This window comes from Delphinapterus leucas, chromosome 13 (genome assembly GCF_059928025.1).
Source record: "Delphinapterus leucas isolate spDelLeu-1000000601 "Yukka" chromosome 13, BTC_Dleu_Yukka2, whole genome shotgun sequence".
In the NCBI taxonomy this organism is placed as follows: domain Eukaryota; kingdom Metazoa; phylum Chordata; class Mammalia; order Artiodactyla; family Monodontidae; genus Delphinapterus; species Delphinapterus leucas.
In genome coordinates this window covers 87,870,438-87,888,562 of record NC_143141.1, presented here as the reverse complement: position 1 = coordinate 87,888,562, position 18,125 = coordinate 87,870,438, and the positions used below count along the sequence as shown (strand labels likewise).

The following is an 18,125-nucleotide window of genomic DNA, read 5'->3' as shown; positions in this document are numbered from 1 at the left end:
GCCGAGTGTCCTGACTGGTCATGGGCTGGCCCCAGCTGATCTCTAAGCGATTCCCTGCCCTCCGTGGTCTCTCTCTGCTCCAGGCTGACCGGTGGCTCCCTGCTGCACGAACGTGTCAGAGCCGTATGTGTGTCTTTCACACAGTCTTCCATCTGGCCCTGCTCCTGGTCTGTACGCACGCGCTCCTGTCCCAGGCTCCTGTTGAAGGCCCACGCAGCTATCTCCATCGAGCTGAGACGTGACGCTGAGACTTGACGCGGTGTCAGCCTCCTTTAACTCTCGGTATTATTAGTTTTCTGTGACTGCTGTAACAGATTACCACAAACGGAGCGCCTTCAGATGACACTGATTCACCTACAGCTCTGGAGGTCAGAAGTCCAAACTGGCCTCACTGGGCTGAAATCAAGGTGTTGGCTGGCTTCCTTCCTGGAAGCAAGTAGGTTTCCCTGCCCCTTCCAGCTTCTAGAAGCCCCTGAGTTCCTCGGCTAGGAGTCTCCTTCCATCTTCAAAGCCAGCAGTGGCTGGTGGAGTCTTTCTCACGCTCTGTCACTCTGACGCTGTCTTAGTCTGCATGGGCTGCCGTAACAATACCACAGCCTGGGGGGCTTAAACCACAGACATTTGTCTCACAGTGCTGGAGGCTGCAAGTCTGAGATTAGGGTGCCGGCATGCTCTTGTTCTGGTGAAGGCTGTCTCCCTGGCCTGCAGAGAGCCGCCTTCTCACCGCGTCCCCACGTGGTGGAGAAAGAGAGAGAGACGGAGAGCGTAGGCATGCTAGAGTGAGCGGGCTCTGGACACTAATCGTATCTTGAGGGCCCTACCCTCTTAAGCACATCTAAACTTCATTATCTCCCAAAGGCCCACCCCCCACATACCATCATACTGGGGGTTAAGGCTTCAACGTATGAATTTGGTTGGGGGGAGGAGGGGAATGACACACAGTTCAGTCCCTAGCAGACACTGACTCTTCTGCTTCCCTCTTCCACATCTAAGGACGTGTGATTACATTGGGCCCACCCAGTGATCCAGGATAATCTTCCGATCTCCAGTTGAGCTGATTAGCAACTTGAATTCCATCTGCAACCTCAGATGGCCCAGTATCCCTGCCTGCAGGGCTGAGGAGTGGACATCTTTGTCGGGGAGGGGACAGCATTCTGCTGAACACAGTCCCCCTCTGAATTGTGAGTTTCGAGGTTGAATCAGTTTTGATTTTTCTTTCAGCCAAAACTGAAAGAGTATCTAATACGCAGACTCTGCTCTCTCTTTAAATCTTGCTCTTTATAAATATTTTTATGTCTGTTGATCTTTGCCCCCCAGTTAGATGACAGGCCCTGAGGTCCATGACCTGTTCTGAAAGGCGGTGTGGTTTAGGAGAAAGAGCACATGGGTGTTAAGATCCAGGAACCCTGGAGTCAAAGCTGGCGGTGCCGCTCAGAAGGTCTGTGACGCCGGGAAAGTTGTTTATCTTTCTGAGCCTCAGTTTCCTCATATGTAAAAGGAGAGTATTAATATTTCATGGGCTTGTTAGTGACGAGTAACTGAGGTAACATGAAAAAGTGACAGATGTGGTTCTGGACACATGAACAGCATGACAGCTGCAAATGTACCTCCTGTGTGTCCCTGCAGTGGTCAGCACAGAGGCCGGCAGACACATAGTATGTGTCAGTAATATTCATTTGTATGTTATTACGTTTCTGCTGTAAGTTCTTACACTCTCCTCTTAGTGTAGGAGAGATCAACTTAAAATTTTAGGGGTAAACAGGATTTATACAGATTTATGTGTGTGGAAGGGGCGGGGGAGTGGTTGAGATGCCTTGGAGCAGCCAGCTGTGTTATTTACAGCCTGTGAGCTAAGCATGGTTTTTAGCATCTTAGCACATATATACCCAATAACCTCTGTATTGCCTCTTGGTGCCTACAAAAGCCTTTAATATCTCTCTCTTGCTTTTAGGAAAAGTTTGCCAACCCCCGTTTTAGAGTTGCGGTTCTGAAACTTGAGAGCGCCCCAGAGTCCCTTGGAGATCTTGTTAAAACACAGATTGCTGGTCTCTACCCTCAGAGTTTCCGGCTCAGTAGGTCCAGGATGGAGCCTGAGTATTTGCTAGTTGAATAAGTTCCCAGGTGATGGTGAAGCTGCTGGTCTTGAAAATACCACCTTAGACACCCCTGCCCCCTCCCCCCGACTTTAAACATTGGACTGAGCCAAAAGGTTATCAGTATGTTCCCAATATATGCAAAACAATACTTTTCTTACACAATAGCAAGTACACTATGTTTGCTCCCAGTTTTCAAAAGGATAACAACACAGCTGGATGTATTTTCTAGAATGTCTTGTGTACAGGTTTGCAAAAGCAGTTATGATGATGATTTGTTGAGAAACTGTTTCTACAGTAATTTTTCCCACTTACAATAGACTATCTGACCTCTTTAAAAAAAAAAAAAACAACCCAGTTCATATTTATTCTAATACTGTTCTTAGTCTAAACTTTCCCAATCTCTGTCTCAGCTCATAGGTGTTTTTTTTTCCCCCCAAGAAGTTGATGCTAACATTTTTCAGCTATTTGACATATCAGTGGGTGGAAAAATTCATCTTTATCAAGAAGGAAGCAACGAAAGACTTTGATTTTCACTTCTCTAGAATTACTGTATCTTAAAGACTTGGTGGAGCTATTCTTACTGAGAGTGGGATATCCCTTCTTTACCCTTTTTTAGAGAAATTGGCACATCTTGGAAATGAAAAATGCAAAGAAAGAAATGCTAATTTTCCGTCAAACCCTTACCATCTTCTGCCTACAAAAGAAAATGAGAATTTTTGTGTGTGTTTCTCCCTGTTGTTTGCAATGCTAATTAGAATGTGGCTATTAAATTAACACAGAATTGTTTCTATTACCATATCATAATTAGGATAGAGCAGTTCAGAAGAAATATATGTAATTGTTTAGGAAGTGAAATTTCATTGTGCGTTAAGAAGGTACTATATCTGGCATGACTTCCCACCTGTTACATAAGAGAATAACTAAATTATAATCCTCAGTGTTTGTCAAGAATAAAGTGAAACTGGTATTCTGCTACTTTGTTGTGGCCTTGAAAGCTGGTGCATGGAGTTTTTAGAAAGCAGTTTGGCCGTGCACATCAAGAAAAATAAAATCTTTATTGGGGATGCTCATTGCGTTGTTGCGTTGCTTATCAAAGTGAAAAACTGAAAGCCTCCTATAACTAAATTAGAATATAGCTACTTGATAGAATTATGGTTATGTAGCAACATGAAGAAAAATTCTTATGATGAAGTCTTCAGACAGTAAAACTGAGGATACAAAGGATGTGTATACACAGATACCATATCTGTGATAAAAAAAAGAATAGATTGTAACAAATGATGATAAAGCAAAGAAAGTACATCTGTATTGATGTACTTTCATAAATTTGAGTGGAAACATAACAATAATAAAAATCTGACACTCATATAAAGTATTGATTGTAGGCCAAGCACTGTGCTAATAAATAAATACATAAGTTTAATCCTCACACCAGCTCTGTGAGTTAGGTACTATCAGTAACTCCATTTACAGATGAGGTCAGTGAGGCACAGAGGAGTGATTGACCCAGGGCTGTCTAGCTGGCAGTTAGAGGAGCTGAGATTCAAAACCAGATGTGCTTCCCAGTCTCTACTTGTGACCACGGCACCACACTGCCTGGATGTGAGCGAGGGTGCACAGGGGAGAAACACCGAGCAGTGACGCCATAGGAGCATCTTAGGTGTCATATGGCTGATGAAGAACCTCCAGGTGGTTTTGCTTGGTCACAAGTTCAGTGGGAGCCAGTACATGACAGGTGTGCCAAAGGTGAGCACAGGTGACCTTAGGGAAGTATGTAGTGCTGCTAAAAAAGGTAGTTAGTTGTCCCACTATTGTGTTGTAAGAGCAACATTTTAGGAGGAAACTCATGTTAGAGCTGGAAACCTTGTGGTAGGAGGGGTGTTGGAAGGACCTAGCATGTCTTTGCTTGGGGAGAGTGGGAGAAGGCACATCTGAAGGCTTTCCTCTGGCATGAGGAAGTGAGACATGTTATCTGTTCCTCTGTCCTGGGTAGTTTCATGAGAGTAGGTTTTGACTCATATCTGAGGGGGAAGTTAGCTGGGGGAGCAGCCCCAGCGGTGAGCTGGGTGTGGGAAGGGTCCCGGCAGAGGGCTGGTTGGTGGCCCTCTGTCTCTAGGGAAGTTGCAGGGGGAGGTGGGGACGTGCACTCGGAGACCTTGAGACGCCTTCCGGTGATGAGGCTCTGAGATTCTCGTCGTCTCTTCTCTGATGGCTAAGGATAATGATTGGAACTTAGAAGGCTGATTTGTGGAATCCCGGCAGCTGTGATCAACATATTAATCATGGGAGGATAGCTCATCCGAAGGAATGCTGAGATCTGTGACTTAATGTCCCAAGTATTAACTTGAATTATACGTGGTTCATACATAATCAAATATGATCATACTTAATTAAATTTGATTAACATGGTCATCATATTTTTTGGTAGGGGATTTATGCTCATCTAGGCTAGGGCTTTTTACCTGGTGTGTTGGGTCTATGGACAGGCCTAAAGGGTCCTTGTATTCCAAAAACTGTACAAAAAATTATGCAAGGATACCTTTTCCTAAAAAGATAATCCACAGTGTTCTTCTCATTTTTATTGTTGTCTGTGATAATGAGAAGATTAAAGAACCACTCATGTAGCCAAACCCCCATGGTTTGTGGATGGGGATACCATCACAGAGTTGGCTATTTGCCTTACTTACCATAAAACACTGACTACGTTATTTAGCAAATATGTTTGAACGTGTTTCCTCATCTGTAAAATCCTGCGGAGTTGTGGTGACGATGAAGGAGACTCTGTAAATGGGTGAAGCGTCCCCTCCGTGAATGGCTGTTGTTACATGGGCTTTGAGACCACTGATTTTCAGGGGGCTACTTGTCCCTGAGGCCACAGGAGCCACTTCTCTCCTGGTCTGCTGTGCTCTCCGTGGAGGTGGGCTGGGGCCGTCTGCTGTAAGTGATGGGAATTGTATCCCTCGGGTACAGTGAGGTAAAAACAGAGGGGAGAAGGCTGAGCCCACCATGCAGTGGCCACACGCACGTCCTGTAACTTAGCTCATCAGATGGCTTTGCCAGCAAAGGGCGTCAGTGTGATCGATGTAAAGTTTCTAATCGCTGGTGGTCCACATCCAGCAGATGTTGACTCACCTCCCTGTTGTGCCTGCCCAGCCTCTGGGGGCTCCCGGCTCATGGGGGGCCCTGCCAGTTCATTAGCAGGAGCCCCTGTCTCCTCTGACTTGAAGGAGCTCCTAGGATAAAGCGAGTTGGGTGAGGCAAGCAGCTGGCAGCCCAGTTTTAATCTCATCCTCTATTGGATTCTGAAGGAAAATTCCTGTAAGCTTCTCCTCTGAGAAGCCTTTCCTGTCAGCAGGCCCCAGAAAATGTCCTCTTTTCCCCCTCCTGTAATATATACCACGTGGATTGTTATTGCATGTTTATCTTTGTCTTGCTAAATTGTGTGTTGGCTGGTACCAAGCCTGGTTCATCTTTGTCCCCTCCAATTTCACTTTTCTTAAATGCAAGTCTTATCCTGTCAGTTTGCAACCTTTTGGGGGTGCCTGGGATGAAGTCCTTCCCCTGGCCCCCTCCTGCCTCTCCAGCCACGTCATCTGTGGACTCTCCCCGTGCTCTGGCCGTACCAGGCACCCCGAATTCCTCCAGGATCATCCTCGTTACAACCTGTCTTTGCGCCAAATTGATTGGTGTGTGCGTGTCTCTCACTGGAAGCTGTTCCTTGGATGCAGGGGCTCCATGTCCTGAATCTTTGCATTCGTTAGTGCTTGCGGCGCAGTAGGCTTTCACCACGATTGGATTCTATGCTGGCATCCAGGGAAGTTCTCGACTGATGGGGTATTCAAGAAATACAGGATGGATCAATAACGTTGAACGTTGATAGGTTTCTGTCATCTGAGCCTACAACATAGCTAAAGAGGGACAGAAAGAACCAGCGTAAACAGTACATCATCCAGTAGGTCAGTCTTGATTCCTTACTGCTCCCTGTCCCCCGAGGTGTGCTGCTGCAGGAGTTTTATCGAGAAGTAACTGGGGTTGTGTTCAGTTATTCACACAGACTCCAAGTGTCATTTTGTTGTCCTTCATATAGGGCAGGATCAAAGGATATCAGGTGATCACAGACAACAGTTTACACATTTTAATAGTCAGCCCACACCTTGACCTTCTTAACTCCATTGCTGGCTGCCTGTGCCAGACATCACCAGTCCAGGTACATCCTGTGTTAACAATCGTGAGGTCTCCATAAGGTCAGAGGGGACGCCCCAGGAAAGTCTTGATGGATATGAGTTTTGCATGAAGTTTTGAAAGTCGCAGGGGGACTTCCCTGGTGGCGCAGCGGTTAAGAATCCGCCTGCCAACACAGGGGACACGGGTTCGAGCCCTGGTCTGGGAAGATCCCACAGGCCGCGGAGCAACTAAGCCCATGTGCCGCAACTACTGAGCCTGAGCTCTAGAGCCCGTGAGCCACAGCTACGGAGCCCACGAGCTACAACTGCTGAAGCCCGCATGCCTAGAGCCCGTGCTCTGCAACAAGAGAAGCCACCGCAATGAGAAGTCTGCGCACCGCGACGAAAAGTAGCCCCCGCTCGCCGCAACTAGAGAAAGCCCTCGCGCACAGCAACGAAGACCCAGCGCAGCCAAAATTAAATAATTTATTTAAAAAAAAAAAAAGAAGAAAAAGGGGGAGCACAGAGTGTTGGCGAGAGTGGTGGAATGGCGACGGTGAAGCCCCAGGGGCAAGGCCATCTTTCCACGTGCCCGGCTTGAGCGGGGCCCTGAGGGCTTGTGAAATCGGGCGGGCGTTCTCATCAGACCCTTGGTGGTGGGTGCTCGTGTCTTACCAGAGACGATGCAGGTGCTCAGGTCTGGTCGCAAAGGCTGTCTCTATCATGTCAACTTGTGCAGGAGAAACTGGTGGAGAAAGACAGATTCTGATACCCTCAGTAGGCATGGAGAACCAAGGTAACTGAGCCGTTGGGGCTGACATTTCAGGTTTCTCTATTTTGTTTATTCCTTGTGTTGTTGTTTTCTGATTATAACGGTAATATGAGCTTAGTTTAGAACATTTAAAAAATTCAGAAAAGCATTAGAATGAAGTCACAGCCCGGCCAGATGCCACCCTCTGTGAGATGGGAGGGGTCGAGCTGCATTCTTGGTCTGAGGTCCCCCGGGCTGTGACCCTGGCCATTCGGAGCTTCCGCCCGGCCTAGGTATCTCCGCCACCACAGTCTGTCCCCTCCTCTGCGAAATGCCCCTCAAGGAGGGTACAACGATGCACGGAAAGCACCTGGCCTGCACCAGCCTCCGGGTGCCGAGCGCCTGCTCTTTTATCACCACCGTAGCATTTTGATGTCCTTTCCTTTCGGCCTTTCTCTACATTTTACCTTTTATTACAAAATTGAGATGAAATATATAGTTCTGTGTCCTGCCTTTTTTTTACTTGGCATTCTATCCTGACCATATTCCTACATCATGATTTTAAAAAAGCTTACATCATATTCCATTTTGTAGAGACACTGTTCTTTAACCATTTCCATTTTGTTGGAGCTTAATACATTTTCAGTTTATCAATTGTTCTGTACATACATCTCTGATCACTTGATTATTTCTTTAGGATAGATTTCTAGAAGTGGGAGGGGATGGCAAAAAATGTTTTTAAAACTTTTAATGCAGATTACCAAATTGTGAATGGAAAGCTTTTCATCTGGGATGAGTCTAGAAATAAAGTGCTAAAAATGGTTTTCTCCCATGAGGTGTTCACAGGGTAGAGGTCCTGTTAAGAAGTGGGGATTATCTTTGACTCCAGGAAGCTGCTTTCCCAGGAGCTGTTTGCCGAGAGTTAGATCAGGTGATGTGCGGGGCTGACAGCTTGAGAGGAAGTGGCCTGGCCTCCTTGACATTGAGTCATGCAGAGTATCCTGACATTACAGTTGTGGCTCACATTTGAATATTAATCCGCATCTGGGGGGGGGTCTTTATAAAGCTCTACTGCAGAGAACATACGTCTCTCCTAAACTGCGCCCTTGGCAGAGCTGTCTGTGTGGATGGTTGGCGTGTGCAGTGTCTGTGGATGAGTTTGCCTCAGCCTGACCCCTGCGTGGCCAGGAGCGGAGGGTTGGAGGGCCCTGGTCAAGTCGAGCACCGTCAGGCTGCCTCCCCCTCCACCTCCAACATGTACCCCCATTTGTCTCTGGTTAGGCCACTTGGACTTCGGATTACCAGTGCGTGTGCTTGGCTGGAGGATTGTAGCACATTTCTGTTAGCCTAGAGCCGAGAATAGTGACTATGTGGCGAGCAAATGAAGAAACGCTTCCTCGCCTGGTTGGGAGGACTTGCGCGGACCGGGAGCCTGGAAAGCTGAGTTCTAGTTTTCGAACTGCTGCCAACTAGCTGTGTGAACTTGAGCAAGTCAGCACCCGCTCTGAGCTTTGGCGTCCTTGTCTGTAAAGAGGGGTCTCTGGACCGGCTTTCTTTTCAGGATCCTTCGGACTGTAAAGACCCAGGAGTGGCCCCGGGTGGGTAGGACAGTGAGACTGGTGCTGCCCTGAGATGGCTTTGCGTCGGGAGCTGGGTGCAGGCGGAGGCTCGAAGACTGAGAAAGTGTTCACAGCCTCTGAACACACAGGACTCCTTGCTGTTCCCCTGGGGTTGATACCTTCCTGCTCCTGCTCGTCTCTGTCTGGAAATTCCCAGCTGACCTTGGGGCCCCAGCTCAAACGTCCCCTTCTTGGCGTCTCTGAATCCTCAGCCCCAGCACGTCACAGGCCATCGTGCACGGGTTGGCACATCTGTCCTGAGACATGGGTCGCACTCGTCTCGTGTGCACCCAGCACACCGTCACAGCCCGCTGCAGGCTGGCAGCGAGGAGCAGGCATTCAGGTGGACTTGAAGCTGGCAGAGGTGAGTTGGCCGTGGGACCCTTCTTGTCCTTCGGCAGCACTGGGCAGGTGGCTGGCTCCCCCGCCGTGCTGTGGCCCATTGAGCAGGAGTAAAAAGGCTGCCTTTTCCCCATTTGGGTCCAACAGTTTTGCTTGAACTATATGCACTGGGCTTCTTCTTGGTATCAGGTTTTTTTTTTTTGTTTTGTTTTGTTTTTTGCGGTACACGGGCCTCTCACTGCTGTGGCCTCTCCCGTTGCGGAGCACAGGCTCCGGACGCGCAGGCTCAGCGGCCATGGCTCACGGGCCCAGCCGCTCCGCGGCATGTGGGATCTTCCCGGACCGGGGCACGAACCTGTGTCCCCTGCATTGGCAGGCGGACTCTCAGCCACTGCGCCACCAGGGAAGCCCGTATCAGTTTTTAAAAATGACGTAATCAAGTAAACTAGAAGGCACACAACAAGGCCCAACCCTCACCTCTAAATGCAATGTGTGCACATACTCGCTGGCTCCGTAGCAGATTTTTCTGTTAGTCTTTCATTTCATCCCCTTGCATGGATTGGTGGAAGGTCTGACCTTTGTGTAGTGAGGTGTGGGAAATGGGAGGCTGTGGGATTAGAACTGGGGAGAAAAGGGGTCTCATGTGCTGTGGTCTCAGCAACTCCGGTTCTCATTTTCCCAAGCCCCTCCCACATCAAAGATTCTTGGGTCTGGTTCATTAATAAGAACCAGAGTTAAAGATGCAGTTGAATAAGGGGGAGGTGGGAGAGGGAGCTCTTTTTAGAAGAACAGTTTTGACAGTTCTGTAAATAAGAGATGATAGAGCCAGTTTGGATTCTTTCCAGAAAGTTTATTCCCTAGCCATTTATTTTAGCTTCCTATTTTAAATTTAGTTTTGGCTAAAGGAAAATAAAGACACTCAAGGACTTTCTAGTAGGAACATCTCAGACTTTGGGTGACACGGAGCAGTAGGCCAGTCGGATACTATGTAGTTATGGGGCGTTTACTGTCCTGACAGTGGGCACCAGGCAAGCTGTTACAGGGAGACACAGAGAGACGCGGGGCTGTGGTCATTATCAAGAAGTTTCAAAGTTGTTTGCAAGAAGAGAAATTTGTCTTAGAAACTCCAGCTAGATCAGTGTAAAGAGGTTCCCACTGACCTAAGCTGGGACAGTTTGAGCATCAGAAAACAGTGATCACAGTGGATCAAAATCATTTAAACATAAATACATGAAATGATGGTGACGATGATCCAGAACACTCATTGATCACCACTGGGGTTGCTGGGATCAACACATTATTTTGCAGATTTAAAAGGGAAAGAGGGGCTTCCCTGGTGGCGCAGTGGTTGAGAGTCCGCCTGCCGATGCAGGGGACATGGGTTCGTGTCCCGGTCCAGGAAGATCCTACATGCCGCGGAGCGGCTGGGCCCGTGAGCCATGGCCGCTGGGCCTGTGCGTCCGGAGCCTGTGCTCCGCCACGGGAGAGGCCACGGCGGTGAGAGGCCCGCGTACCGCAAAAAAAAAAAAAAAAAAAAAAGGGAAAGAATTTTTATAAAAAAACGTGACCGATACCAGGTGGTCAGTTGAAAGGCCCAGAAGAAGGGATGAAAGGAAGTGCATCTGTCCTTCCTGGTGCCAGAACCGGAAGCCTCGCTGGCTGTTTCTCCTCTGTGCTGGTTTGCTGGACTGCCCGTGGAGAGAAGGCAGGTTCCTCTCTCCAAGGTTGTCACAGGCTGGGGGCAGCCTGCGTGAACACAGGATGGATCTGACCCTTCCCCACCTTCTTCCAGCTGATCCTGGGCAAATCATTAAACCCCTCTGAACCCCACTTTACTCAACAGGTAGTAAGGATGATGCTTTGACACCTTATAGTCTTACTAAGTTTCATTGAACGAAAGGCTTGTAGGCCACCTCATGGCCTTTACTGAAGCTGATTCTCTCCCTCCTCCCTCTGGGTGCTCACCTAGAGCAGCTGTGAGGGTCCAGGATCATTTTGAAGGCAGTACTTGGCTCCCGAGGTGACTTTAGCCTCCGCATTCCTGTTTCTCTCCCCCAGGGGAGTGACATCAGCACCAGATGTCTGCTTATGGCTGCCACACCCTTCCAAAACCACACTGGAATTGCCCACATCTTGACGACCAATTTTGAAATAGTTATAAAATAGCGTGTGGTTTGAAAGGAACTGCCCTTCACTGTTGACCACATGTTCTAGAATTATAAGTCGAGCAAAATAGGTGTAACTGATCCGCCTCTGAAATGGAATTTTAAAAATCTAAAACTTGGGTACTTTTGGTTTTGGCAAGGTAAGCTATTTTTAGAAGGAAACACACATCAGTGTAGTAGAGTGGGGGACAAATGGGCTTCGGGATCAGACAGACTTGGGTTTGTACCACAGCTCTGCCACTTTCTGGCCCTGTTTTCTAGGACAGCTTATTTGATCTCCTTGAGTCCCAGTTTCCTTTCAGCACTGTGAGAAATAATGCATGTCATATATAAGTTGTTGTGAAGTCTAGAAAAAAACATATGGAAACCATTTGTGCTCAGTATAGATGACATCTGTGCTGCTGTTAACTCTTGTCAGTTCTGGTGGGTGTGTATGTGTTGGGTGTGGTTGAACTGCCTATCCTCACCCACGTTCTTTGAATCTTACCTTAACCCTGTGAGTATCTCCCAGCGGGGTCTTTGTCCTTCACGTGGCTGAGACAGCGCCAGAGAGAGTAAATGCGTATGTTACCAGGTCGTCCACGTTTACTGGGAGGCATAGGCTTGAAGCCCAGACCTTCTGAGGGCTCCTCCTGCTCTGCCGCCCCTTCGTCACGCTGTGTGTGTGTGTGTGTGTGTGTGTGTGTGTGTGTGTGTTTCTGCCTCAAGTCGTTTGCTGAGTATAGTTTCAGAAATACATTTAATGTATCCAGAACTCTCAGGCTCTTTTCTGGGATGTAAAAGATGATAATAATAATAGAAAGAAGGAAAAGGGCCTAAACAGTGAAATTAACGTTCTCTTGTGTTTGTTAGATCCACACGGGCATCCCCTAAGGCACGCAAATGCCCCCGGAAGTTGAGGGCAAAGCACTTGCCTGGTAGGGTCGGTGGACACACAGTCCATGGATCCTGGGATCCGGCTCAGCCCCAGGGCCGCCGTCCGCAAGCACATGTCCCCTGTGTGCTCCGGTTGTCAGGCCCAGGCACCGGCACTGCCGACGGTGGTTTTGTTGCCCTGAGGAGTTGTTTGGGGCACTGCCAGGGGCTTTTCAGGATCTGTTCTTTGGCAAAGAAGCTGCAGCACTAAGGCTTTCTGTGGCCTCCTGGCAGATCTGTGCCGTCCTCCTTGTGGGAGCAGAATTCTGAAGACGTGGGCAGCCTGAGGTGGGTGTGTGACCCTGCCCAGTGGAGCCCCCATGCAAGGTGACACGCCCGCCCGCCCACCCGCACTGATGTGCCTGTACAGTCGTTGTGTTACATTTCTGATTGGAGTGATGAGGGAGCAGAAATCAAATGTCCATGCCAGGAAGTTGTTTTATTACAGACTGGCTGGATTCATTTAAAAATGCTTGACCAAGAAGTGAGGGAATCATGTCCAGCCACATTGGCTTACCAGAATTACCTGTGTCCCCTTCCCACCCCAGCTTCTGACTCAGAGACGGGACTCCAGCTTCTACAGTTTGACAGAGATCCGTGTATGATTTCGACGTCCAACAGGGCCTGGGAACCACAGAGCTGGAGACCCAGAATCCGGGTTTTTCACTCTTTAAGGTGCTGCTTTGAAGCCTAATGATGGTAATATACCTTCAGATGGATGACCAGCTTTTGCTTTTTCTGATCAAACGACATGCGTCTTGTCTTACTTATATTCCAAGCACAAAGATGAATAAAACTTAGTCCCTACTCTGGAAGCACTTCCAGTGTGCTGGGAACCACGCTTACCAGTTGGACATTTGGAATGTAACACTCTGAGCGCGAGTCCAGGAAGGTGCCAGGGACGTGGGGCAGAGGCACGGAAAGGCCCCCAGGCAGAGGACGTGTCACAGGCAGAGGCGCCCTGGCCTGTGGCCTGTGCTCCGAGGACCGTGGCTTTTCCGGTGTTGAAAGGAGAAGCTAGGGCATGCGGCTGGGTGAGCGTCACGTCAGCTGCTGGGTTCCAGCAGAGGACTGGGTCTGTTCTGTGTCTCCCACCAGCGTGTGGGCTACGGAGGAGTCCTAGGAGATGGGGAAGCATGGGCGTCCCCGGCGGTCTCACCCCATGAGCTGGAGGCTGTGGCACTCGTGCGAGGCTCTCTCCCTCCTGGTCCTTGCGCTTGTTCTTTGGGATCTGTCGCTGGCACCATGGGTGGTTGTCAGGACAGCAGAGTTATTTCTGTTCGCGGTGTGACTTGGCTTTTCTCAGATTTTCAGGCTGTAAATGTGTTCGATTTCATCCACAAGTAAGAAACTGGTGGGGGGCAGGGCTAGAGCGGTTGAGGCCTTAACAGCACCTCTCCCGTTGCTGTTGCAGCGCACGTGGAAAACGAAGAGCAGTACACCCAGGCTCTGGAGAAGTTCGGGGGCAACTGCGTGTGCAGAGATGACCCGGACTTGGGAAGCGCGTTCCTGAGGTTCTCAGTGTTTACAAAGGAGTTGACGGCGCTTTTCAAAAACCTGGTAAGTGTCATGATCGTGTGCAGCGAACGGGCAGCATCGGAGGGGCCCGAAGTTGCTCTAGTTGGGAAGGTAGCTCCCTAGACAGTAATTAAGGTTTGTTTGGTACACGAGGAATACGTTTCACAGCTCCTGTGGTACCGAAAAGAATTGTATTTCCTGTACACATGAGGTCACTTTGGAATAAATTTTAGAATTGTGATTTTTACTCTCACAAGACTTTCAAATTTAACTCGGCATTTTAAAGCTGTGCAGCTGAGGCACAAAATGGATAAATGCATTCGTCTTCTTAAGGGCCTCTGACTTCAATTTTCGATAGTTCCTAAACTGTGTAGAATAGTCTGTTTCTGGTAATTATAGTAGGTATTTAAACGTAACAATATTTCATAAATATGTTTCAGACCCGTCTTACACAGCAAGGTAACCTATAATCAGAGCACAGAAATTACCGTGAATATTTAAAGGCCTTTTATGCCCTCACGTGCAGAGCCTAAGAAAAGTCTCACTTTTTAAGTGAGTGGAGATACGGACTGAGTACTTCTTGCCTGCGGTAGGTGCTTGGTAACGTGGGTGAATGGACTCTTCCTTGCACTTGGCAGCGCTGTGCCGTCCTCACTGTGGGAGCAGAATTCTGAAGAATTGAGCAGAGAGGGGGTTTGGGACCCTGCTGAGCGGTTTCTTCCACAAGGGGAATGTACGTCGGGATGGTCCCGGCATGTCCTTCCTGTTTTTCTCCCCCAGCTTCTCCCAAAGGTCGTGGACAAGCAGACCAGTTCAAGAACTCAATAATGCTTTCTGTGTAGGTCGCAAACAACAGTGTCTTTTTCATTTCTCCTGTCAGCAAGCTTATAACAAGTGAAAAAATAACTCATCATTCTTGAAGCGGTGACGATGGCGGGTCTGTCAGTCTGCTCGTAGAAGGGCAGGAGCAAGGGACACATGTATGAGTTAATAAGGAGGAAGGGAAAGAACCGGATCATGAAGGCTTTCGGTCTCCCTCCCTGTCTTCATTTGTAAAGTGTTTCATTTGGAAGTGGTAAATATAAAAAGCCGTTGCTGTGCTTAAGTTTTTTACTTGGGTTAATTTGGAATCTCTTGGGGCCTTTGTCAGGTTTGTCACCCATTTATCACTGCCCCAAACAGGCTGACAGCATGCAGAGCACACAGTGGAGCCCAGCCCCTTTCCAGCCCCACTGCCCGGACACTGGCACACGGCTTGTTAGGGCCTCACCACTGAGTCACAGTGGAGCTTTTTTTTTTTTTTTTAAACTGGGGAAGCTGCATGGTCCTGGGGAAGATCTATAGATGCTGACGTGTCAGGGGTCGTCTAGTGTAAAATCAGCCTGCCGCCTCATCTCCCAGACCCTGGGCGGGGGGGCGGCGGGTAAGCCCCTTCCTCGCCCCCTGAGCTGCCAGCCAGCTGCTTTGTGCCTCTCTCTTAAATATGAATGAATGGCCTCCAGAAAGAAAGAGACCAAAATAAACAGAAGAAAGAACTTGGGGAAAACAGAGATAATGCAGAGAGCAGAAGAAAACTTTAAAGAAATTATACTTAATTCCTCAGAGAAATCAGAAGAGAGAATGGGATGAAGCTTGTCGTTAAAAAAGGGGAGAGACAATCGATATAAGAAAATATAAAATTGGAAATCCGATGAGAAGGGTTAGAGTAAAAGAAATCTCTCAGAAAATAGATCAAAAGGACCAAAAAAGACAAAAGAGTGGGAAATAGATGAAAGACGAGTCAGGGATTAATTCTCAAGGTCCAGTATCCAACTGACAGGCGTTTTCAGAAAGAGAATAGGAAACAGAGGAGGATGCCGTGAATGCAACAGAACAAAAGATGGTTCCTGAGACTGAAGGATTTTCGTCTCCAGATGGGAGAGCCCAGGACAGTAAGGGAAAAGGACCTGCCCCAAGGCACCCCCCTGTGAAATTGCAAAAGATCTTAACCGCTTTCAGAAAGCACACGGAGGATTAAGCATGACAGTGCCATCGGTGTCTCAGCAGTGACCCTGGAAACTTGAAGGCCCGGAGCATTGCCACTAAAATCCCGAGGAACATAATTCTAACCTGGAATGAGACCCACCACCTGAGCGTTAAATTCGAATTAGAGATGTTTCAGACTCCCAAGGCTCGAGACGGTTTGCTCCCAAGCATCATTCCTGTGAAACTCCTAAAGATTGTACTTGAGCGGCATGAAGAGGGAAGCCAAGAAAGAGGAAGACGTGTGAGTCAGGGAACAGGATCCAGCCAGAAAGAAGGCAGTGAAAGGGGTCCCAGGGGGATGGCAGAGGGAAGCCCTAGCACGGCGACTGAGCAGGCAGCCTGGAGACAGAGGCACGGGAGGCCAGGGTCACCCCTCCCCAGCCAGCTCTTGTATCTTCATTCAGCTGATCTCCTCTCAGGTTTTCTCAGCTGTAAGATGGAGATGATAATGCCACGCCTAGTTTTGGAAGAAGTACAGCCAGTTGCTTTTACACACCTTAGCTTATTTAACCCTTGTAACGATCCCATGAGGTGAATCAGCGTTGTCCCCACTTTGTAGATTAGGTAACTGAGGCCCCGGTGGTTTAAAGGGCTAATCTCTCTCGGGACAGGTCTGAGTCCTTGCCAGCTTTTGGACGTGTGCCTCCAGGTGTGGAAGGGCCCCGCCTGCGTCGCTCCACGTGGTGGAATCCTACTCGAAGTGGCTTGTCCTCAGTTTTAACACGAGCAGCTGCACAGTTAGACAAAAGCAGCCCCTTCATTTCTTGATTTTCCGCAAAACTGAAAGCAGAGCAGGGCCTGGACATTGTGATGGGCACATGGTCACATTGGCCACTGCCCCATGGCTCTGCCACTTTGGGCACATCAGAAATCCCCTCCAGGCCTCGCTGTCCTCCCCCTTCCTACAGGGAGTGACTTCCCCACGGCCGTCGCTTCCTGAGCACGCGCGGCGCTGTCAGCACTGTGCACTGGTTCTTCCTCGTTCACTGAGTCCTCCTGTCAGCTGCACGAGATCCCTCACGTTACCTCCGTCTCAGATGGGGCCCGTGGCCGGCAAGGGACAGGTTAGGGGTCACAGCTGGGTCTTAAAACTCCAATCCCATGCTCTTTCCACTGTGGTATTTAAAGGATTTAAGGCCCCTTGTCAACTCCTTGGGGGAAAAAGGGGGCAGAACGGAAGGGAAGGCAATGCCGGGTAAAGTGTAGCATAAAGAGAGATGCCCAGCGGGCCGAACTGCTGCAGCCACGAGCAGCCAGACACCTCAGTCTCCTCACCTTAAAACAGTGTGAGAAAACCATTCCCGCCTCACTGGCCAGCATCAGGGTGACAGGGATAAGCGGGAATTAGAAACCACCCCACAGGTGACATTTCAGTGTCGTTATGGTCGGGTAGCTTACTAAAGCCCGGAAGACAGTAGCTCTGAGTCCATGTGCATGACCGTAGTTTCTGCTTGTACTTTATGGAGTTAGGGTTTTTGACCCTGTTTCCCAGCAAATACCTTATCTGTGCCCAAATTCATGTTCACCAGGCCGGGCTTTCCAGGCCAGGGCTGGTGTTGAAGGTCTGCAGCTGTAAGGACGCCAAGTGGCTGCTTCTAAGAAGCTGTCGCCGAGAGTGAGTTGATGATAGGAGAATTCTCCTTTTTTGGTATTTTGTATACCATTCTTACTCCTATTTTTGGTCACATCTGTCCTATCTCTTATTTTTAAAGCCTTGCTTTTGCTTTTCCTCAGGCATTCAAAAAACATTTCAGTTCTGCATGGCCAAGACTCTCAATCCTACCTCTTGCCTAGAAAGAATAATAATTACCACCTACCTGCTCTTCAGCATGAAAGAATGTTTATAAAGCAGTTGGACCGTCTGCAAAGAAAGGCCAGCTTAATATAAAGTGAGATTTTGTTACTAAAGGGTGAGATTCTCACCTTCAGAGAGTCTGTGAATTCCTCTGCAGTAATGCAGGATAAAGGGAAAAACAAGGCAGCTCCAGAAATGTAACATGTGTGAAATTAGGCTGGTTATAAAGTCAGGCCAGTCTCCTCGGTTCTTTTCCTCTTACCAGATGGTTGTGAGAATCCTGGAAAGATTTTCCAGGGCCACTTCTGTGTTCAGAAGTGGCCTTTGAATGAACGGTTGCATGAAAGCACATTCCTGAAAGGTCATTTACAGGTATGTCATCTCCGTCTCTGGTTTCAGAGAATCGCTTGTGAGATATGTACTCTTGGTCCATAGAACCTGCTCCAGGTGAGGGCAGGGGCCGGCGGAGGCTCAGCCCAGGACGGAGTTCCAGGGCGAGAGCCGAGAGTGGCCCTGGGGTTGAGGAATTTCACTTCACTCACCCAGAAAGAAGAACCTGAAAGTCCCACTGACCAGCGTGCACAGAAGTCATGTTTTTTTTCGTTTGTTTGTTTTTCCTTTACACAAGTGATTGGAGTTAGAAGACATTATAGCCAAAGAGTGAAGAGCTAGTCAGGTTGTTGAGGAGAGTGTGGCTTTGTCCCTATGATGTGCGCAGGGCCTGCCGGGGAGGCCT

At 48.7% G+C, this 18,125-nt stretch overlaps 1 protein-coding gene across 3 annotated transcripts in view; it reads left to right on the top strand.

The window, feature by feature from the left end:
* ASAP2 (ArfGAP with SH3 domain, ankyrin repeat and PH domain 2) overlaps positions 1–18,125 on the top strand; it is a 156,782-nt gene that overhangs the window by 58,908 nt on the left and 79,749 nt on the right. For all 3 annotated transcript variants that reach the window (XM_022554178.2, XM_022554185.2, XM_022554181.2), the window contains exon 3: positions 13,466–13,611. In XM_022554178.2, the coding sequence (XP_022409886.1) occupies positions 13,466–13,611 (146 nt within the window). The remainder of the gene's footprint in view (positions 1–13,465; positions 13,612–18,125) is intronic.